General features: G+C 40.7%; 1 protein-coding gene across 1 annotated transcript; it reads right to left on the bottom strand.

The window, feature by feature from the left end:
• Nucleotides 1–3612: 3612 nt before the first annotated feature.
• Nucleotides 3613–24295, bottom strand: GNS (glucosamine (N-acetyl)-6-sulfatase). The gene is made up of 14 exons (XM_084513381.1): nt 24046–24295; nt 23780–23839; nt 22927–23133; nt 21347–21412; nt 20795–20893; nt 18306–18473; nt 14638–14720; nt 13171–13289; nt 12544–12647; nt 12059–12160; nt 10728–10835; nt 9948–10058; nt 8043–8203; nt 3613–7233 (listed from the first exon to the last, which is right to left on the bottom strand). The coding sequence occupies exons 1-14, from the start codon at nt 24199–24201 to the stop codon at nt 7158–7160; spliced, it is 1620 nt and encodes a 539-aa protein (XP_084369507.1). The 5' UTR covers nt 24202–24295; the 3' UTR covers nt 3613–7157.
• Between the last annotated feature and the right edge of the window lie 4 nt (nt 24296–24299).

Below are 24299 nucleotides of genomic sequence, written 5' to 3'. Positions count from 1 at the left end.
AGGTTGGGAGCAAATTGTTTCCTATGGAACTGAAGGAACAGAGATGACTGCACAGACACTATACTGTCAGTTCCATTGCAAGTCACTTTTAGAGACTATTTAGGGATGCTTTTAAGGATCTGATTTATTCAAGGTGAATAGTTTAGTGCTTTTCAGCCTTTGCATTTCAGGATCTTTGACTGCTCAATCTCCTGGTTTTACACGTCTTCCTACGTGTGTGTCGGGACCTCCAGACCATGAACCAACATGTGGCTGGCCCCATGGAGCCTGAATGGATTGGGATGGTAACATGATTGTGGTGGATCCTTAATTTGGCCTGTAGAAAGTCAGTCCAGGGACAGGAGACAAAACACTCCTGCTATCAAGGGAAAAAAGTGATGCAACAGTCAACAGGAAATAGATTGAGCTTGGGTTTGGTCTGCATGATTATATATATACATAATAGATATATTATCCTGTCCATTTTTGTGCCGGCAGCACCACGTGCCATGTTGCAGGGCAGACGAGCACCTTAACACAGCCTGGCGAGACCCTGCGGCCTTGGGCTGAAGTGAGCTCAGGGTGTGACTGCCCAAAGAAACTGTTGTGTCTGGATCCTTACAACGTGGTGCTCTCTGTGTGGTATCGTCCTACCAGCGTGCTCTTGTGCTGCAGTAAGAGCGTGGCAGCAAACTGTGGGTGTGCCTGAAGGCATCTTTGCTGTTTAGTCATGCCCTTTGAATAAAAGTTTATCTGGAACGGACTGGCTGTAAAGCTGAAATTCAGTGAAGTCCCAGGCATAAAGTGCACACTGAGTCTTCTTTACTTACAGAGAGTTCTGGATAAAATTAAGCAAGAAAAGCCACATGAAGGGAAATAAATTTAATAAGGGGTCCCTTTAATAAGGGACTCAACATCCAGGTTACAAAAGAGGGGGGAAAAGGACTAGCTGAAACCCCTCATGGACAGCTTGCTGCTTCTTAAAGCACTCAGACTTACGTTCGGGAGTGCCTCACAGCCACCTCATCCGCCATTTTGTCTCTCAGCCTGACAGGCGGGTGCCGCTACACATGGCAAACACAAAAGCCATTTCTTCCTCACGAGGCTTGTGTTTACGTAATTCAAAGCTGCCTGATCAAAAGTAAAACATCAGCTGGTTTCTTGCTTAACCAAGCACTCGTGAATGCTTCCCAGTTTGATTTGAAGAGGCCGTACTTGTTCGCAGGCCTCAGCGCCCTGCTGGAGCAGGAGCTGCAGAACAACACGTGTGGAGCTGAGGGCCTGGAGCCCCCATGTTCCTCTGTCTGTGAGGGTGCTGTAGCTCAGTGCTGTACGCTGTGTACTCCTCCAGGTGCTCTGAGTTTACTGTTTTTACAAGGATGCCATCTCCGAGTCTGCTTTTAACTGATTTAGGTGAACCCAACTTCCAAATATTTCCTGTTCTAATTGAAACCTGGTGTTTTTGATAACCTCTTCTTTCAGAAGATATGCAATGGAGGTAATAGAAAGAAACCATCTCGTCTTGGGCTACTAGCGATCCTCTAACAGGAACAGCAAGAACAGTGCTCGGTGGCTTGTACATCACAAAGGAATTGCACTGTCTCCTATGAAGACTACATATTAATAGCAGAAAACAGCATATGTAGAATCATACAGCATGTTAAACTTTATTCTCCTCCTGGATACAAAGTACTATGTTAGTTTATACTATACATTTGTAATCAATTTGAAGATGTGTCTTATTTGTATTTCTCTATTTTCTTTCCTAAAATGTAAACGGAAGGTGTGCAGTTAACAGGGCTCCTGCTGGAAACTCAGACTAAAATACTTTTAGTTAAGCCTAGGTAGGGATGAACAGTTCTGTCTACTGCCAAATATTTTTATACCTATTTACTTATTTCAGAAGTAATTTTGATGCTGTATAGCATTAACTATGTGTCACCTGAAGTCACTTTTTTTTTTTTTTTTTAAGCATGAAAAGTATAAAAGAACTTGCTATTTTTTCATTTTGAAATGCAGGAGACATTGCTTGAACTTTATCGTTCAGCATGCCAGTATCCCAACACAAACTAACTTCAGTTTTTCTGGAATACTTGAGGATTGGTTAATTTTTTATATATTGAAGCATAACAGCAGTTTTGCAGTAACACTGAGAACTCATTTCTAAAGCAGAAAAATCAGCATTAACAAAAATAGCCCACATTCACAAGCACTCATCCCTTTGTTTATAGAGACATATTTTCAACGCAGGTGAAGAACCCTTTACACAAAATAAGGGGAATTTGCTATAGGAATCTAAACCTGCAAAGTCCTTCTTGCCAAGCAAGAGTCACACACCCTGTTGTGACTAAACACGTTACTTTTTTTTTCTAGGAGCCCTGCTGCCTTTTCCCCAGAACTTGTACAGGAAAAACTGAGGTTGGTGATGCAGTTGTATTCCATCAAGTACCTCTTAGTCCTCTTGTCTTTGTTGTGTGTTTGTTTTGTTTCTAAGAAAAAGAGTTTCTTTTGGCAGCTTGACTAGGTTCAAGTACCATCCACATCTTTAGCAACCTGGCACCAACTCTATTTTAAGATTAACGAGCTATTACAGGACCGACAACTTCAGACAGTCCAGTGGATATCATATGATTAAATGACAGCTTAATCTGAAGAGAATAACGTCTAAAAACTGTGTATTAGCATTACCATTCTTTTTTTCCTTGAATGAATGTGAGTCCTTTATCATTCTTCATTTTTCTTCATACACGACTTGCTCTTAGAAAGCAATGACAAAAGGGGGCAGTGTGGAAAGCTTCCATGACCCATGTGGAAACGTCACTTGGGCTATCAGTTACATCTTTAAGCACAGTGGGAAGATGCACCTAGGTAATAGAGATGCATTTTCTTGCGGTGCTACAGTAAACTTTCAAGTTTTCATAGCCTGAATCAAAAAAATTCCTTCAAGTAGCTGTTTTCAGCTAACATTTTCCTTTACTTAATGAAACACTGCTACATCACTGAAGCAGAAATGAAGGTAAGTGCAGAAATACTTCTTTAGAAGCTTGGGAAATCTTCAGACTTAAATAGGTTCAACATACCTGCTGTTTAGTCTAGAAAATTGTTATGTGCATACTTTTAAAGCAGTTGCACAGAATCTTCCAAGGAATCAAATTCTGTAACAGGGATTTTGAGGTGAGGGCAGCACTTCAGCGAAACAGCACTTATTTAACTGTTGCACACAGTTCCCATTACTGGAAAAAGCCTTACACAGGATTGTATTTTTCCTCTTCCCCAGGGGTAGAGTGTACTGCTTTTAGTTACAAATAACAGTTTCTCCATTGTCTGTTGTTGAAGTTTTCCATCTATTCAACTACATCAGTTTCCAAGGAAATATTGGAAAGTACAGCCTGCATTTAAATGAAGTCACTCAGCTCAGTGTTCCTGCCTACTGCAGTAGTCATGTGTGGTCTTGCGAGACTCTACATAAAGATCAACTGTGACGCTGTAGAAGGTCACTGATAGACTTCTTTTTTTGAAACGTAATAGGGCAGTAAGCACAGAACTAGCTTATCAGATGAGAAGTCCATCTTTAGAAAAGTGGCACAGCTTGATCCTTTGGAAAGCTTTAATTGAAGTTCAGTAACAAAGATAAGAAGTTCGATAGGCAGTTTATTTTTTCTTTTCCCAAAAGTGCAGCAGTGAACAGGGTCCTCTGGAAGGGCACTTTCTAAACAAATGTTCAAACAGCAGAAACTAAGTATGCTCACAACATGCTACAGCAAAGTATGCTCACATACAGAGGAAAGGAATACAAATAAGATTCACTTTAATTGAATCATAACAAAACTGACAGTTGTTTCATTATGAGGAAATGTATAATCAGTCTCAAACTTAAGTTGATTGCTTGAAGAGGTATTGCACCTGTGCTGTGTGTTTTCATGCATGTCCACAGTACAGCTTTGTTCCCCAAACAGAAGTCCAATTTATCAAACTTATGCTGGGTAAACATGTACTAGCTGTATTGATTTATGCTGAAGTGATGATACAGAATGCTTTTTGTTTCAGGGTAATGTCAAAGTTATTAACTGTATTTCTCCCTGCATTGTATCTGCTTTACCACATCAGATCATTAAAGTTCACAGCTCTGCTTTTGATAATAATGACAAAAAAAATAAATCACATTTTACCTAAACAGATCTCTGCTCTGATAAGGCCCCTTCATTTAACAAAATGCCTTCAGTAACAAGGTACAGACACAGCTACGATCAAATAGCATATGAAATTGAATGTCCAGGAAGACCATTTAGCTTTAAATCCATTTGGCTGGCAATTAGATCTGGTTGCAAGTTAAAGTTTCTTCCTAATATTTTTTTTTTTATTGCCACGGATAAGAATTAGTACTGTTCATTTAGGGCTGTTAAAATACTCAGAATTAATAATTCCTGGAAATAAACACCAGACAAGTCACAACAAACTCCTCCAAAAGTAATGGAAGTCAGGCAGATGTTGGGTCCTGTTCTTCCTTCAATTCATTGTATGTTCTTAAGCCTCTATCAAAAGTGAGAGTGAAGTTATTTTCCTGAATTGCTAATTCTCTTCTTTTTGGTTAAGAAAGGAATAGTTTCATTCTAAAAGTGAGTTTAGTATGGCATTATTACCTACGACAGATTTCAGATATTTCAGATATAGCGTGGTTTTCTGAATGCAGAAGGTAAGTTTTTGAGCCTGGTTACAACGTTGTAACCAAATTAGCACTTGTACTACCTGCATAAACCTGTAAATAATTTGTGTCATCACCCACACTGATGAGTGTATAGCAATTCTACTGTCAACTTTCATGTCATTTGATAGCCAAAAAAGTAAAACCTTCAAAAGGAAAAATTTGCTTACTATGGCTTTAGATCACTTTAAGAGAAATGAGTGCGTGTTATGTATTTGTACACATAACAGAGATGTTTTTCTATTCAGAAGCATCATAAAGCACATTATTTGCACTGCAACTTAACAGAAGTATAAACTTTACATATGATCTCCTAGATTTGATAGAGCTATTGAGGGTTTCACATAAATGGTGTATTTTGTACCAGCTTCCACACAGCTACCAATATACAGTTTAAACAAAGACCAAGTCTAACTTGCTAGAATTATGTGAGCAAAACACTATGTAAATGAACTTTAGGTTTAGCTCAGGATACAAGAAAATACTTGAGCATGAAAAACTTTGGTTTTGGTTTTAAAGACGAAACAAGAGACTGAAGCAAACTGATGGGCAATACTAAGGCTTAAGAAACAAGGAGAGAAGGATAAAGCTACGATTGTAATGGAGGAAAAAAACATCCTGAGTATCCAAAAGCATGCAAATAGTTTGAGAGGATCCAAAAATCTCAGCATTGATACAGATGCTTTAGCTGAGAAATTACCTTTGCGGCAATTTTTCTCCAAGTATTTGGTCATGCTGAAGATCTGAAACAATGAGTTAAGTTGGAAATAAAAGCTCTAAGTAGAGCTTTTAAAAGCTCAAATAAAACCTTACCATCACAGAAGTTTGCAACTAAGCTATATGAAAGGCAAATTCTGTGCTTCAGAATCAAAAGCAAGGAAAGCTCATAGGATTTTACTGTAGCATTGTTTTTGTCTAGTGTGTGGTCTGTATCAGGTTATGCATCTCCACAGTTGTCATACCAGTATCATCATACTTGGTTGCCTGATCACTTTTCCCCTGTGGTAAAAGGTTGTGTGTGACAGAAACTGAAAACACCATGCTCTCTCTTTAGAAGACCTAAAATAGCTGGCTAAAAGCTAGAGTTGCACCACAGTTTGTTTGACAAGGGAAAGACCATCTTGCCTGATAATACAGTTGATTTGCACACAAGCAACATGAACTCTGAACTTGTGTTTCAAAATATACACTGTTTCTAGATTTTTTTTTTTCCTAATGAATCTATACAAAAGTTCTATACTAGCTCAAGTTCAGGCGTTTTTCAAGATTCAGAAAGATACTCAAGTTTGGGTACAAGTGACAGCTGCATTTCAGATGAGCCTAATCAGAAGGTTGAAAAGTCAACACCACCCTTCCAAAGGGAAACCAAATGATAACACACTACAGTTAGATGTCTGCTGTGCACTCCTTTGATGTGAAGGCCACTTACTGCAGATTGTGTAATGTCTCAACCAAAAAGCAGCTCTCTCTACAAAGAACTGAAACTGCCTAAAATAGCCCCCTTACCTTAACTTCTAGTGAACAGTGATTTTAGTTTTCTCTCAAAATAATTTACCTTCAAGAATCTAATGACTTGTTAGACAATTCAAGACATCTGGAGGTTAGAGACAGATCAACTCTGCTGTGGTGCCCTGTTCTGTGTGTTAGTATTACTTCTTTCCATGTACTGAAATAGATTTAACAGCTCAAAACACAGGCACACTTACTTGAATACTTGTTAGTCTCTGTTCTGATTAACACACTAGGAAGCCTATATTAAACCCTAAGTTTTTTCAGTAGTACATCTTAACCCAATCCAGCATTTCAAGCTAGGAGGCTGAAATTACATTCTTGTTTGCAAGCTACCAAAGCAGATCTACAAAATTCATTGGTCTCATTTAAAGTGGTCTTACTGAAAGAGGGTATTTTGCATACTGATTTTAGTCTGCAAGAGACACTTGCTAGTCAAATCCTACAGTTTTGACTAATGCCTTCCCTATGCTATTTTGGGCTAGGTTGCTATTGTCATTAACAGCTTTGAGCTCAACACAGGAAACCTATCATTAACCATAGCCTTCAGGAAAGTGTGTGACACTGAATATAGGTGAGCATTACAGTGCAATAGCTCCTGCCTATCTAACCCAATTCAAATATGCATTTATTGACTTTTAGAACAAAACAAACTGTTCAGATTCATAGGCCATAGATTCATCTCTGTGCCTGTGATATGAAAAGGTACTTAAAAGACAAAGGTGGTAATCAAATATCTGAGCAAGACAGGTTAGCTGTGTCTAACGATTTAGAGTTACAGTTCAGCTGTAAAATATACATATTGCACAAGGCAACCAGCTAAAGACGAGGGTTTTTCTTCCAAACAGGATTTGAAGAGCCCATCAGAAGTCTTCCAGCTGCGATCAGTGAGTTTCAGAGACAGACCTGCTGCAATCACTGGAGAAACTGGTCAGTGGGAGCTGATTGCAAGAGGCTCTTAAATGCTTCATAAGGACTGTGCAGAAAACCTCCGAGCCCGAACACCGTGATTGCTGAACATCAGTCGTGGGTCGAACCTGTACCTGTAGAAAGGAACAGCATGAGCTAGTCTACAGTAACAGTCGTTTCTGGAAATAGCTGATCTCTGAAATAGTTCCAATATAAGGCTACATGAACAGTTCCTTTCCTGATACCAAATAGGTAAAGAGATTGTCTCTACTGTGTGCTGAATTATAACAATGTGCAGTTAAGGAGTTGATAATCTCTAGAGAAATAAATACGAGCTACAAGCTACCAACAGCATGTTGGTATGTATAACATTAAGCATTCACGAGATGTATTTGCTGCCTCAAATTACAGATCTGTGTGGCACAACTGCAAGAAAATTTTAAATAGTGCTTAGAAAAGCTTCAGTCCAAATGAGTACTGACTGAATTTTGACATAAGCAGCAAGAATTACTTACCACAGCTGTCTAATAGATACAGCTTAGGTCCTGCAATAAAGTATTTTTTGCTAACAGCACCTCCAGGAATAATCAAAGCAAGTATTTGGAAAATTCCTGCCTATGGAAATATGCAGAGCTTTTCACTGCTTGCAGACAAGTCTGAAGTCACTTGTGTTTGACCACCCAGAATAGCTGTAAGCTTACAGCTATGCTAAGTCAGTGGCTGACAAGATTAGAATAGTAGAATTAATACCATGAAGTTGTATTTTAATTTAACCTACAAAGCGTAAGTTAAGCATTTAAAAAATGTAAGCACTGAGAAGCCATTTCTATTAAATAAAAGCACGTATGTTGGTGATATTCTTTCTTATAAGTACCTTCTATGAAGAATTTCACACACACACATTGTTATACTTAAAAGTATTAAGAGTGGACACAGTGTTTACCCAGGATCAAAGACTCCAGGTGTACGGCAAGTTGCTCCTGAACAGGACTGCAGCATCATTAATCGATAGTTCATCTTCTCTAGAATTTCTTGATCAATTGTTTTAGCAATGTTGTTGATCTGGTGCGGATCTGCAGTCAAGTTGTATACTTCCACAAACACCTGTTGAAGACAAGAAAGTTCCCATATTGTATTAAGTCCCACATGTACACACTAGTTAACAATCACATCATATTGCTGTAATGAAGCGTTCTTCCCAGATAATCTCAAATAGTATTTTCAGTTATATGACAGCTTCCCCATACATAAGCTATCTGTAGCCTGGTGGCTAAATAGCCAAAGACAGGACAGTCTGTATGTGAAGATAAAGTTTTGTTATAGTGCAATATTACTGAAAAAGTATTTTTAGATGGGTGCAAATCCATCTGCTACAATATAGATCTTCTTAACACCTAAAGGACCCTGTCTTAAGCTTGCAACTTCAGAGGCAAAGGCCATGGAGAAGGTGGCTGTTTTTTCATTAATGGATCTCAGAACACAATTTGACAACAATCATATCACCACCATACTTCATGTACTTCCAGCTGTCAGAACTCAGACACATCTTAACTACATGTACAAAAGATGCTGAATACAGATATGCTATAACCTTAATAAAGTTTTTGTTGTGTATACGTACTTTGAGAACTTGATTTGTCTAGACAATTTTGGGGTATATTTGTTTCTTGGTACATTAAATCTCTAAACTAGTCTGTGGGACAAACAGTAGCCAAACATAACAAAAAACTCAGCTGAGGTTTTGTCTGTGCTGCAGTAGGAGTTGTGATTGCAGATGATAACGATTAACACTGACTCCGTTGTGTCTAACTTAGATAAAGATGCATCAGGACAGACTCTGGCTGCAAGCGTTCTTATAAAGTTCACTGCAAGGTCTCAAACACTGCACCTCTGCATCTTTCCAGTATTGCTAGCCTTAATTTAGCTGACCCAGGTAAGCTGGGTGACCCAGAAATTCAGCCACCAATCAAGTGCAGCATCTGCTATCTCTATTTCCTATACAGTCTTTTTTGCTGTTTGCCTAGAGAAAAAAAAAAAAAAAAAACACAAAAAAAACACCTTGTGGGACTGGCTGCCCTGCTTTCAGTTGTTTACTGCAGATTACCACAGGTTTTTGTGTGGCAGCATGGTAATTGGGAATACCTGTTTTAGTGCACATCTGCTGCCAGTGCAGCTTATTGAATTTGTGACCCTAACACTTGCCTCAAACCTCAGCGTGCTCTCTGAAACAACTGCTTGCAAATGGGCATCAGGAACAATCAGCCCTGAGACTCACCAGCTTTTGCGTATACAGCTGGTGCTCTGCAAGTGAGGTGTGAGCAGTTTCTGAGCAGACAACTACATCCCATACAACCAAACAACTTAAGCTAACAGCAGAGACTTTTCTTAGAGCTGTAACAGACTTTTGGCCGTAAGAGGCAAATGAGTGAGCAACAGAAGAGGTGATTAGAGTGAGGCTTCTGTTCAAGGAAAAGAGTTGCAGTTAAACACAAGAACAGTAGAGTACAATGCAACAGAAAATGCAGTACAGAGCAATCTGTCACATGGAATTAGGGCAAAAATGGGAACTGAATCCAGCCTCAAAACAGCTCCCCCATAGGCTGTTAAGGAAGCAGGAAGTAAAAGTGATAGTTAAGCTATTCCCTTGTTGCCCTCCCACCTGCCTCCCCATCTCACCACAAAGTTTTGGTCAAACATTCTTCTCCTCAGCAGTTAAATACTTCACTGCTTGTCCTGCAAGCAGCGCTAATCTGCTTTTCAGATTACTTGATGCAAATGTTGAGAGCTGACAGGACTGTGGGCAATCACTCGCACAGCTGAGAACAGCGAAGGTCTGTTAGAGACTCACCTCCCGGTCATCAAACTCGCAGTACTGCAGATCCCAGGAAGTTGACATCGTCCTTACACAAGCATACGTGTTGTTATAGGAGTCCTCACAGACGCAGTCTGGGAAGCAGTGCTGTGAAGTAAGCAGTTCACAAATACTTGAGATCAGGGAAAAATAAAGATGAACAAGCAATCCTCTCCCTAGTCTATACCAGCTCGAGCCAAATGCAGTTAATTAACGAACACCTGGATCTCAGCCTAACACACACAGGTGTCTGCTGGGATGTTAAGCAAAGGCCAGCTCTTCTAGAGAAATGCTGTTAATGACATCACTGTGATTAAATGCATTTTGCCTGGGAAGCTTGTGTATGCACACTAGCACAAAACGCACTACTAAATACACCACAAAAGGGATGCTTTCCTTAAAGGACACTGATTCAGAAAGCAGGTAGTGACTTAAAAAGTACAATCTTGTAGCTGTGTGACAAGGCCACTGAAACTTTAGAAGGAAAATGTCGCTGCCAGCCATTTTGTCCAGTCCACTCTTTTCTGGATATTTCTTCTGCCCACATGTCCCATAGATTCCCACTAAAAGGGCAACTGTTCTGTTTGGTCATGTGCACATCACTTCTGCATGGCTGAATGTCTCCCTGGTTCTTAAATGCTGCTCAGCACTTACAGAGCTAACCCCTACTTACCATGACACTGGAAGCTTGCTTTTAGAACCAGGTTAGCTCACAGAACAATCAGAGCTTTAAGTCAGCTGCTGTTTGCTATTAACAACAAATCTTGTCCTACTCACTGTGACACCAGGTCCTAGGCCGGGACAGGTAGGATCACTGCCGTTATACCCTTCTCCTTGGTACTCCACCAGGAAGTCTGATCTCCAGGTCACATTTTTGTCTCCTCTCTAGGAGAAGAGGTTAACATGACTTAATATTCACTGAACTGTGAAAGAGAAGAAATGCTCCATGCCTGGGAAAATAAAAATCTATTCACTGCTTAAAAGGCAGTTGAGACATGGTCCCTAGTTTGAGTCAGTCTTAAAATAATACTGGGTCTTAGGTTAAAATGCCTTGGGTAGCTAGAAGACAAGGATCCAATCAAAGAACCCTAAATCTTTATAAAGAGGGGTACTAAAAGTACCATCTTCAAGTTATAAGGAATCAATCATGCAGCAATACAAAACACAAGCCGCACGGCTAGAAACTACTGTATGACAGACAAGCTCCCTGTAACAAGGCTGTTTCTCTCTCTTTGATTTGTATCAGATGACCACAACAGATGGAAAAAGATAGCCTTAGCATAAAAGATAAACAGCTTTAAGAAGCAACTAAGTTTTAAGCTGCTCTATTTGTAGACGCATTTTAAAAGACGGAGTGGGGGAAAGAATTGCAAGATTGATGTACAGCACCATCATATGCAGTGAAACAATGAGTTTCACATTTTTGCTTGTCAGAGTTTAAACTAGATACCTTTTATCTGCTTCCACCTAATGAACAGCTTAAGGTTGGGATACAAGGTTTTAATAGCAAAGCACTGTTTTAAATCTAGATGATCTCCCACATTTCCAAGTAAGCCGTCTTCAATTTATAGACTAAATTTAATTAAAACTAAAAGGATCAACTACAAGCAGCTTTATTTAAGTAGGCTTCTGCTCACTTAGTGGAAAGGTCAGGTTTACTTTATGAAACCACCTGCATTTTTGCAGTTTTCAGGGGACCCACTACTTTCGCTGAAAACTGAGGCAAACCAAAGATGTCAGTAAAAACAGGCTGCTTTTCTCTTACATCTATATTGAGAAATCCTAAGGAAAAGGCAAAGGATGGTGCAAACTGGAATTAACATACAGCCTTCATAATAGGAGTTCTTTTATGTGCAGCAGGATTAGCCAAAGGACGACAAGTTTTGGTTACAAAACAACCACAAAGCCGTACTGTTTATCAAAATGTACCTGCACTTAAACAGCATACCAACACCCCTTCTCCCTCCCTGCAAGCTATGAACAATCTGTAAAAGTAAACAAGGGAAGAATATGAACTACAAGTCCACCCAGTCCGCTGAAGGGAACGGCATGCACTCTGAATAACCCCTACAAGAATTACTGGTTACGATCCCTGTCCATCTACTTACCAACAGTGGCAACAGTGACATCCCATCCATCTGGGTCTTATTCAAGTCGTAGCCTGCAATATCCAGAATAGTGGGACCCAAATCAATATTTGCAACAAGCATCTGCAGGGTGAGGAAAACTGTTAGTTCAGAAGAACAGAACCTTAACAGATAAAATAATGAGACTTCTATATTTTAGTGTTTAGGTACATCTAAAATCACAAGTACTTCATTTCATCTTTATTGTCTAATAGAACCTGTAACATTCACAAGCAATGCTAGGATCTTCAGAAAGTGATCTCCACACCTAATTTATTTCTACAGCCTGCAATTACTTGATTTTACTGATTCAAGCAAGGTCATATAGCTTTTTTTTTTTTTTTTATTAAAATGAGGTCTTTGCATTTTCTACCACCCCATGTAGGCGGTAATTTCTAAATGATATAAAGTGGGTAACTGTGAAACAACAGAAGCAGAGCAGTATCGTGTCTTCACTTCTTACCTACCTTGTTTGTCTGGTTTGGTTTTATCCCTGGTCCTCGAACTAGCAGTGGAACTTTGATATCAAACTCATACAGCTGCCGTTTGTCTATTGGCAAAGAAAACTGGCCTATACATTAGAAAAGAGAAAGTTAAATGGGTTCTTGTTTCATATTTATAAAGTCTTGTATTACTCAGTTTCCAGCAACCAATTTTAACAAGTCAGGAGAGGTTCATAACACTAACTACATCAACAAAGTAGAGCATATTTTGAAGCTGTCAGTTCCTGTAAGACATATCTCAAGGATTAACAGCTTAGATACCACATATTCAGCTGTGCAACTTGATGTAGAGATAGGTTTTTGAGAAAGGTATTTATTGGTCAACTCTACAGAGATCCTTCCTCCATTTCTATCTAATTTTAGTGGTAGACAGTAATGCTGAAAACCAACAAAGCAAACACTTAAACCATGAAATATCCCCAAACACTCCACACTGCAACTACAGAATGTTTTGCAATTCAGGTCAGTACTTCTCATGTCTACAGTTTTCCACAGCTGCTGTTCCCATTTTCTGGAATGGCCAGAAGAGTGACATGTTATGTGCGATTTCTGGATCTTCTACAAGTGCTCAGTAAGCAGTAAACACCTTACCAGTATGGAAGCCATTGTCTGACGTGTAGAAGATGTATGTGTTATCCAGTTCTCCATGGAATTCCAATTTCTTCACTAGTTTCTCTACCAGGTCATCTACTGACAACAGAGTCTGCCACCTGTACAGAAACAAAGCAATTGATGTGAAAATGAAAAATACAGAATAATTCTGATTAGTAGGGCATTCATGTTGCTCTAAATTAACAGCATATGCACTGTAAGCAGATTATTTTATTTGCAAATTCTGAAAACAAGTTTCACAGATTACTATTCTGTACTTCTTGAGGCTGCGACTTAAGATAGAAACAGACTGTTTGCCTTCAGTTCTTGTTGATTTTATTCTGCAGTGTCTGAGAAAGACGTCAAAATGATGATTACTTCTTATCTTATCTAGAGACAGCCAGGACCAACTTTGAAGCAACACAGTAACAGAGTCAGAGTTATCTCCTACAAGGTCATTTGTTATTAGTTCTTTATATCTAATTTTTAATACCAAAATGCAAGTCTTTCAGAACTTAATTTTCTCTAAGGGATTCTTTCTGCCTGGAAAGCACATCAGTTATTTTGTATTATGCAGTATCAGGGTCCGTTCTTCCAGGATATCGAAAAGCCTTGAACAGGTTATTCTTCCCTTCGTCATGGGGTCTGTCATTGAGAATGCTTCCAGTAGGTCAACAATAAGACTTCACAGACTAGCATTATGCTGAATTAACTGGAGTTATTTAATTCTTAGATCGTTGTCTCCAGGCTTAATTTAAGATTCCTGCATAATTTTGCCTTCACATTTTATAAAGCAAGAGCTTAAAAAAAAAAAAATGCCTGGTCTTCCACCTCCAAAGCAACAAGCTAATGCCTTTGTAACTGCTCAAAATGAAGTTTAATATTTAAAGTTAAGCTAACGTTTCTTTCAGAAACCTACAATGTAAACAAATATACCTTTCTTTATGGTAAAGGAACAAGTTTTATCTTCACATTCCCTCCCCACTTTCCCTAGCCCCTTATAAAAAGGGAATCAAGCACTTGCCTTAGTCAGTTACTACAGGTATTATCTGAAAAGATGGGACTAAGAAACAGACAAAGCCAACGTTAGTGAGATTAGATGGCTGATAAATTGATATTTCATGTGCATCATGGGAGAATCTGAAATTCAAATGCTTTCAAAGTAAAGAATTGTCTTTTTTATTATTTTTTTGAAAACGTATTGTGAAATGAAAGAAAAGCAGTGAAGACACCAAGCATGACATCTTTCCACAATTTAGGAGAAAAATGTTTCCAAAGTCAACTGAGTTTACTTTTTGTGAAGAAAATTGTAAAGTCAGGTGTGTTGAGACAAGTGAAAGAACTATTACTGGTAACTCAACATCTATAGTCAGACTTACTACAACCCTTTAAATAAATAAAAAAATGAAATCAAGAAGACAAGTTTTGAGCAGAAAATTTTAAGCAACAACAACAAAGAAATCTTACCTCTTTCTGTAGGCATCATCAAGGAACTGTATTGAAGAGTTAGTCATTGGGGTCTTTGCTTGTCGAATTAACCAGTGCTTGTTCTAAAGAAAGACAGATCAGGGTAGAAGAGAAGAACAAGAAAAGGTTTGTGTCAGCTTTTAAACCTTTGTTAGGCTGATTACAAAATAAATCTTATTTAGGGTAAAACACCTGCACGATTCCTGTGAAATGGCTAGGTAATACTATCAAAATGACCTGACTCCAGATTTCCCTCTTGGTTTATGTAAGACCTAAGTTGCAAGACAGAACATGTTACAGCTCCATTGTACTTGGTCCTTGGACAAAAAAAAAGTAGCTGTGAATATTTGCAAAGCAGTCCAGGAAAGAATTCATGCAAATTTCTAGGGAAGGCTCTCCCAAACAAAGTTTCAATAGCTACCAAAATTCAGGAAGAAGCCTGATAAAGGTCTGATGGGAAAAAACTCTGAAGGATTGTGCAGAATTATAAAATTGGACATGGTTGTCAAAGCAAGGTTCTTTTGGGACTGATACTTGGGAGCATCCTAGCATAAGTTGAGAAGTGGGGAGAAATGTCTGGAATTAGGACTACCTAATTTATGGACAGGTGATAGAAAGATCAGCCACTATCAGATTCTCAGTAGCCTTATGAACTCAGGGCTGGAGACTATTGAGGGAAAAAACATCTCAGATTTAGTTGATCTATTTTATCAACTTATTCCAGAAAGAGTGTTTCTTTTGCTGAAATGTTACTATTTTTCTAGATTTTTTCATCCTCAAGTTTCAGAAACAGCCCTTTCCCTTCTCCCCTCATCCCCAAGTAACAGAGATGATCAAACTCTTCATAAGAAAAGTTACAGCTGCACATCCTGAAGCACCAGTCTGAACTGGGTCAGGCGCTGTATAAATACCTGGGAAGGGCTGTTGTGAACAAGCTGAAGGGTAGCATTAGTGGGGAGCAGAATAAAGGAGAAAGTCATGGCAATGCAACTTTACACTTTTTTGTTTACTAAGTCAGACATGATCCACTCCTCATCTCCAGCCTGAGCCTATATTTAGCTGGTCACTCCTCTCCAGAGCCTCTAGTTATGCAATTTCCCTCCTGTCACAAGTGAGTCACTGAAAGGGTTCAGAAGGCTTTAAGGACTCACAACAAAGTGACTCATCTTCTGCAGTTTCCCTGTTCTATGTTCTGCAGACTGAAGAAAAGATTTTTGGCATGGAGAACTAATATCATGCCCAGTTTATTTTAACTCAGTTGTATCAGGCCTTGCTCGTGGCAGTTGTACAGCAATTCTACAGACAGATGCTACATCCATCTCAGCAAGAAAACTGATGGCATCATCAAGACCAAACACCAAGGCCTTATTTGTTGGTCAGGAGTGCAAAAGGAAGGACAGACATCACAACCCCCATCCCCAACTCAGCACAAGTTCTTCAGGAAATGAAGGATGCAATGTCACCTCTGCAGACACCTTTCTCAGGAGGTGGACCTGGGAAAGGTCCTCCCCAGGATGCAGCCGTGCTTTGTTTCTCTTGCTGTGAAATAGCAAATCCCTCTTTTCTGGAGTATTCTGATATTCCTACCTTCCTCTTAAGTTTCAGAAAGTTCACAGAGCACCTTAACACCTTTGTGGATTTCAACAAACTTCGTACTGATGCACCGCCCTCAAGTTTGTTTCCCCGTTGAGTTTCTTTCACCAGATTATACACGAAGCTGTCCACCTGTCCTGCTGCCTCCCTGTGTCCCACTCTGAAAGAAAGTTCACAAGACCTTGGGACAGAACACCCTATCTTGCCGGCAGAATCTGAACACAGCTGTGCTTCAACCCGCAGGGAAAACAATCCAGAAGGCAGAGTACACATCACTGGCCAGCGTGCTGAGAACTCAAATCCTACTTTCATGCAGAGATTCCACCTACACTGCTCCTTCTAGCACCTCTTGCACACACACTACATAGAGAAGCTACGCAATGCTGATTCAGGTATCAGGACTGTAAAATGCAAGGCTACACAACGCGAGATTGCCCAGCAAACATTACAACATCAGCAACTTGAGGGTCTGAGCCAAAGTGTACGTTTATTACTACAGCAGGAATTGCACTTGCCCTAGAGAACAGCGAAGCTCAAAAAAGAGCTAGGCTTGAAAATTATGACATTACCACCTGAAGAAATGCACGCCGTTAATGATTGTAGCTATTTTATGTCCAGGAAGATAGGCAATGCCAGGCCATTCCTATTGCGAAACCGCTGCACCCACGGATATGAACTACCACACATTAGATCAGTCTGTCATTTCGCTCTGTATTGTACAGGCACATGCAGAGCTTTCACTTCACAGAAGGGACCTCCCAAGTTGCATTTTCTGGCTAGGTGCTAACTTCACTGGTCAAGTTATTTCTAGCTCACACCTTTGAAAGCACTCAGTTATGACAGTAATGCAGCCTAAGAAAGTTAAGGATATTTTTTTTTAATGGAAAAAAAGACTTCAAGGTTAAGTCCAACCATCAATGAAAAAGACAGGAATTCATCCACTGCCTTCCCCTCTGCCCTCTTCCTCATACCCAGGTGTGTTCCCCATCTCCCCCTGCAGATAAGGGATGGGTGGCTGCAGCCAGTCCCTAACAGCCAGTCCCTAACAGCACCTCTCTGCTGCTCCCTCCTGCTTTTCCCTCCTCCACCAGGGGCCTCTCCTCAGGCTGCAGGGGAATCTCTGCCCTGGTGCCTGGAGCAGCACCTCCTCCTCCCCTCCTTCTTCAGTGACCTTGCTGCTCACACTGCTGTTTCTCACACTTTGTTTCCTCTTCTCCTGCCTGGGAAGTGTTTTCTGCCCTTAATGTGTCTTTTCCAAGTGAAATCTTGACGTAAGTTAAGCAGTGAGGTGCAGTATGGTCTGCATTTGAGACTAATTGGACCAGGAAAATGCAAAACCCCACAAATTAAGTATCTCACCAGATTAACTGTTTGTGGCTTACTCTACCAATAAGAGAAAGCAAAAGCAGCAGATTAGTCTAAGCTAGACCATACATGGCTAAGTTTCCCAGCAGTGGAAGGTACTGGCCTGTCACAAACATGTCTGAGTTTGTAACGCTAGGCTGAGCAATTCTGGTTACAAGTTATTTCAACAGACAAAAGCCAAATTCTCCAAGTCCTTCATGACCCTGGGCCCTGCAGCTCACAATTTCACAAAGCCTTCTGGTTGGCCTGATAAGCTTGTCAAGTTGGGGCAGCTTTCTATGAGCTCGAGCAAAGGACCATCCCACCCACGTGAGCAGGCATGCACAGCCTGTTCTCATCCTTCCTCTGAGCCTTCATGTAGCACACCACCTCTGTGCTCTCCTGAACACGCTGAAGAGCAATGAAAGAACACAAAGTGCTTCAGGACAATCTGGAAACTGAACAAGGAATTAACTTCTTCCCCCACTTACCAATATTAAACCATGGTATTTTTGCCACTGACTTTTTTAATTTATAAGGTATCAGTATGCAAAAACCTAAGTCACAAGAGACATACCTTGCACATAATGGGTGATTAAGATAACTAACAACCAGAAATCATTGTATTGGTCTATTCTTTTGCTTAAGCTTAACATGCATGTCAGGGTCACTGCCTACTGCTCTCACAAATGAGTGAAACAACCTATGCAGATCCTTGCAGCGTAGCTTACCTTCCCATGAATGTTGAAATTGCTGTTTCTTGGCGCACTGACGTTCTGAAAGCTGTTCTTGTACTGCGGCGCAGCTGTCCAAGGTGAGTGTGGAGCTGGGGTTGAGATCATCATGAAGAAAGGTTCAAAATTAGATTTGTACTCCAAGAAGTCCAATGACATGTTGGCCTGCGAAGAGTTTTGTTGAAGAACATAAGTCCATTCACTCAAAGTAAAAAGCACTCAAAAAACTCCTGATAAAATAAAACCAAGTGTTAAATTCTTCATCCCACATCTCTGAACAGCATTCTGCTTTAGACATTTACACTATTTAGGCCTGGAAAGTTGAAAAGGATGCAAAGGACAACTCCGTCTTCTCATGCCACCGCACCTATTCCACATCTCAACAAAAGCCACTTGAACCCTCCCGTCACTGCGTAAAATTGCAACTTTAATATAATCTGAGTCTTTGAGGATCTCAGAATGTCATTTCGTGCCTGACAGATCACAGTCTGTCAGATTCAGTTGTCTCAAAGTACCAAAAGTTCTGAAAACGCTATTTTGCTCCACTGTTTACAGCGTATGCTCAGGATGCAGCCAGCTCCTAGTTTCTAAAGGGGTGCCCCATCTGTGCTGGTGAAAGCAGAAGCTCTAAGGTAAAAAACAGTGCCAGATCCAACCACTCATGCCAAGTCATTGTACTTTCATTTTCACTTCAGTCTATGTCCAACTTCAAGTAGTGAGTTTGAGGAGATTGTGAGTTTCATTTTGGCTTTAATTTCAAAGATTGGCCAGGGGAAGGCTTCAAAGGCATTACATGCTGGTGAGTTCTTCACTATTCAGATCCTGCAATATTTTCTTTTCCTGTCTGATTAGTGTATCCCTCAGATTTCCTTCTCATCCTTTAGAATAAAGGAAACACCAGGAATTGCCTGCTAATACAACCTCCTCTTCCTTCCTCTTAACTTCCACAGCTAAGGAACAGGGACTGGACTTCAAATATATAACTACAGACTTAAGGGAGGATAAGAACCGTGTGAAGGAGGCAAACTCTGAACTAGTCTGAGCTAGTTAGGAGCTTAAACTGCAGTAGACAGATCCAGGTGTTCAGATTCTTAATACTAGACTTCATCACCTGGATGTCCTTAGGACAAGGAGATTGCTCATCCCATCAAGCAACACAGGAACTTTGCATAAGCTACGTGAGCTTTTTCCTGGTGGTCTCTATTGCCACACACCTGGCAGCAGAGGTATGGTGTGCAACACCCATGCAGTGAATTGAACTCACACTAATTTGAAATGATGAGTATGTATTCAATAACTATAGGCAGAAGTTAGAATGCAACACACTGAAAATCATCATATACTGCTGTATCAACAGGCAACCCACCACAACTAAGTTTCTGCAGCAATCTGTTGACTGAAATGCTTATGAGCTACTGAAAGATCGATAAGGCTGGTACAATGCCAGTAACAGAACAGCTAACTCACTTCTGGCTTATCAATTCCAATCTAGCTTTAGCCACTGTAAATCAATTTAATCAGACAGCTGTTACATGCCCTAAGAAACATCAATCATTTCTGTCCCTAGTAAGCAGCTGTCTAGGTTAAAAAACTGGCAATGAACCTCCTTAGAGTCTCGACAGAAGACCACAAACTTACTGCTTCGGGAGACTTTTCAGGGAAGAGTTTTCCTGAGCATGCAGGCTCTCAGGAATGCCGAATAACATACTGCAACAGAACACTAACTTAAGACTCCAGCTTTTGCAGGGAGATGAGGAGGTGGAAGCAACAGAAAAACCCACACAGGATCCAAGGTACTTGCTAAACAGGGCCTCAAGAGAAGTAAGACTAACTCTTACAACTTGCCTTTAAGCATTTTATATCTCCGTTGACTTTCTTAATAACTTCTCTTTGTCTCAGAAGGATAAAAAGGCTAAAGATTTCCCTGGTCAGCAACACATTTTGGTAGATGTTGCCCTCACACTCCATGGTGTATTAATTAGCCTTTGATATGCCTAAGTTACCTATTTTATATTGTTAAGGGTGACAAGACATTGACACACTGTAATAACTACCAAACAGAACAGCACAAAGTTACTTTTACATGCTTAATTTCCTACTGAAGTTTTGGTGCAATTAATCTGTTACAGAAGTTGAGTACTATAATGAAATACATCCTTCTGTGAAGTAATTTAAGACATGGCTTGTATCCACCACGTTCCTCACGTACCACAGCAGTCATTAGCAACCTCACACTGAAGTTACTGGCAGCAAACGGACAGTTGAAACCAATTTCCTTTTCACACCTCATGTGCACAAACGTGTCATTTTTAAATTCACACAATCTTGTGTCAATCTTCTTGTGCTGGTTAATGTCTGCCTATGACAAATACTGCATGATTGTGCTGTTGTTATGAACTAACAAATTGCCATCCCCAGCCCCCAAGCCCCCAGCATGAGACATTATCTGGTCACTTTTGTGACACGTACATTGTGAGGTTTCTTACCAGCACATCTGTCAGATAATCTACGCTGTAGTTCTCGCCATGCCTCCGCGCTTTGCCATTTACTGAAAGAGTATAGTTGTAGTACTTGGAATTCTTCTCCTGTGAAAAAGAAAAGTTACATGCATTTTTACGCATAGCAACGTGTACACTGATTGCTCAAAATAATCAAGAACTCGCAACAAGCATTCATCAAATATGTTGCAAAAGCATTTGTCCCAAAAACAGATCAAGAATTCTCAAAACTGGTCCCCAACAGCACATATTGCAGTGTTATCTTACGCTGCTTTGGCTTTACAAGCTGGGGTTTTTCCCCAGGCATCTGAGTAGGAGCAGCCCTTGTGAAAGCCAATGGACTGACATGAAGTAGAGAAAAAAAAACATAGGATTTATGTCATGTTGTGAGATGCTCTGACTGCTATTTCATGACCAGCAAAGTTAGAATATGAATTGGATTTCAAAGCTACCAAAATTAAGTATAATAAGAAGTATATTAAGAATAATTAAAATAAATAAAATAAATAAAAATAAGTATATTAAGAAGAAGTCACATACCAAAGCATACCAAAAACTCCACCCAGGAGGGACATGGCTAACTCCCCCTGCATCCTCTGCTCCATACTGAAAAAAGACAGACCATGACTCACTTTCCGTTATCACAAATAAAACCTAGAAGTTACGTTTCATATTCATGTGCTTTATTCAACATTAGTCAGAAACCCCAATAAGCCAAATTCAACTTCAGAAGAAATGTATCCACTTGTACGTAAGAGTGTATATACAGCCTGTTAAAGAGATCAGGGTTAAAATAATTAACCTTTTAGGGATTCACCAATAAGTTTTAAAATTTATTCCCTCTTCTACTCTGCACATGGATGTATGCAGAAACGTGTATACAGAACACATGGTAAATCATCCCACAATAAGATATGATCAAAACACGCAACAAGACAGCCTTGGGTTTTGTGCTAACAGTTCAGAAGAGATTAAAGACAACTTCACATAAACCAACAGCCTCCATCACCCTGCCTGAAGAGCTGGTGTGAACTTAAAGCAGTGCTAGCTGCTGTCATCTTAGTGCCAAATGATCCACAACAACCAGCCCTGAAGCCAGCAAAAAGGAAACCAACAGCTGAACTAGTGCCAAACTCAAAACAGAGGATGCCTCAGAGCAACACAACACGTCTTCTCAGTGCTGTCCTCTGCCATCTACATGGCTCCCCTTACTGCAGGGACAGGAGATTCTGCTGAGTCAAGGGATGCTCAGAGGAAGCCAAATAAGCCTTCCTTCCTCTAGTCACATCAGTAACTTCAGTAGAGATAGACTTGTGCCTGGTGATGAATACTCACGTTTCATTGTTTTATTATGCCACCATTTTCTACCAAGAGATGCAAGGAAAATAGTGCTGGTAAGAACTCTAAGTCACCTGGCTCCAAATACAACACCATCACACAAGAACCACACCTCATCTTAGATTATCAGTGATGAATTTTAAAGCTTACCATAAGCTACTGTGAACCACAGCTTAGCTGAAAATAGGGAAAAATACAAGAAGTGCACGCACACGCAAGTAATTTAGTAAAGAGTAAGGAGTAACCTCTGCATAGAGCTCCATTAATGCCTACTCTCCCAGCGAGTTTACTTCAGTGAACTTTTAATATTTAAAATTTACTGCTAAAAAGAAAGTAGTCCTGCTTCGAGGAGATACATCAGGAACAGTGAGATAGACCTATTTTTTCTTCTTTAGGTAACACTGTTCTAACACCCATGGTGCTGGCCTGATGGCATTCTTCATAGATACTACACGCCAGTCATTTATTTCCTACAGTCATAAAATGAATCATCTCTAGCAATTAACACATCTGAACACACTGTAAAAAAACCTTTGGATCCTTTCACAATCAACTTTTAAAAACATTCATGGAACTAAGAATCTGATTTTAACTAAGTTCTAGATTTGAACTTTGCATCTTATTTACCCCATGTCAGTAGAGAGAATTGTTTATCCAAGTATCTGTTTTAAATATTCGGGGAATATACCATTCATTACAAATATAAAATACTCATTACAAGTATAAAATCCATGGTTATTTCAGAAACACAGATGAACAGTAAAAACATAAGCACAAAATACCTCATTTAAATACTTTCCAGCAAAGAACGTTTGATAACCACACATAGATTTGAGCAGGGCTGGGAAGGTATTCGGCTCTTGAATCTTCTGCCATGACTTGCTGCTACAGTTTCCTTCCAGAGTGTTATTGACAACGTGATGATTATGAGGGTATTTTCCAGTTAAAATGCTAGCGCGACTGGGACAGCAAAGTGCACTGGGAACGTACTGCAAAAAAAGCAGGATGAAGAGATACAAGATTGGTATAGTAGAATATTTTTTTTCCTTAAAATTTAAGGTTTTGAAACATCAGAGAATAAGTTGACTAAGAAGTTCAACGGCTTTATAACTTCACAAGATATTATATTCTCCTTTTCAGGGAGAAAGAATTACACCCCAACTATTTTCACTAGTGAAACGCTGCACGTGAAACCAGCTTTTTGTTTCTCCACCATATGGCCTCCACCCCCACCCCCTGTACCACAAACACTGCTCACCAGTTGGCTCACTATGTTACCTTAGCCGTGAGACGATATATTAGAATACCAGATGTCTGAAGCAGGTTATCAACATGCAAAAAGCTAGAAGTTTTTAAGTTTTTCTTAGGTTATAATAGAAACACTTACTAAGCGGTTTTACTTCACTGGCTAAGGAAGTTTGCCTGAGTGCTTTTAGGAAGTGAAATTTTCCCCTATAAGACTTTGAGTGTGACTTGCTGTGATACATATTTTGAGACTTAAGGAATAGTTAGGCATTAAATTAAAGAAACCGGCTGCACACATACGGATTTGTAGGAGCTCCCAGGCTCCCAAATTTTGGGTTAGGCACCGCCAGGCGCACCTGGGCGGCCTGCAGAGGCACCCTCAGCACTCACCGCGTTCACGAAGGTGACTCCCATCTGAGCGATGAGCGCGTTGGTCTTCTTCAGGGGGGTCTGCGGGAGAGGTGAGGGCACCGTGAGGCCAAGGCCGGGCTCGCACACCCCGACAGGGCTGAGCCCCGCTCCCGCACCCACCCCGCACCCATTCCCCCCACACCTCACACGGGGGACCCCAGCCCGCCAGGGGACGCCACATTTTGTGCCCCACGGGGTCCAATCCCGCTCCCCTCAGGGTTCATCCCAGGCCGTGCCGGGCTCACCATGCCGCCCAGAAACACGTCCTGGTCGTCGGTGAGGACGAGCACCACGTTGGGCCTCCGCGCCGCCTGCGCCGGGCTCAGCAGCAGCAGCAGCGCGGCCAGCACCAGCCCCGGGGCCGCTGCTGCGGGAGGAGCAGCAGCACCAGGAGGGGCCATGGCGGCGGCAGCGGGGCGCGGAGGAGCCGAGGGAGCCGAGGGGAGCGGAGCTGGAGGCGGCCGAGCCCCGGGGAGCACCGCGCGGCCCCGCCCCGGCC

The sequence above is a fragment of the Aythya ferina genome, assembly GCF_964211825.1.
Source record: "Aythya ferina genome assembly, chromosome: 1".
Classification (NCBI taxonomy): Eukaryota; Metazoa; Chordata; class Aves; order Anseriformes; family Anatidae; genus Aythya; species Aythya ferina.
This window is presented reverse-complemented; position numbering and strand designations above follow the sequence as displayed.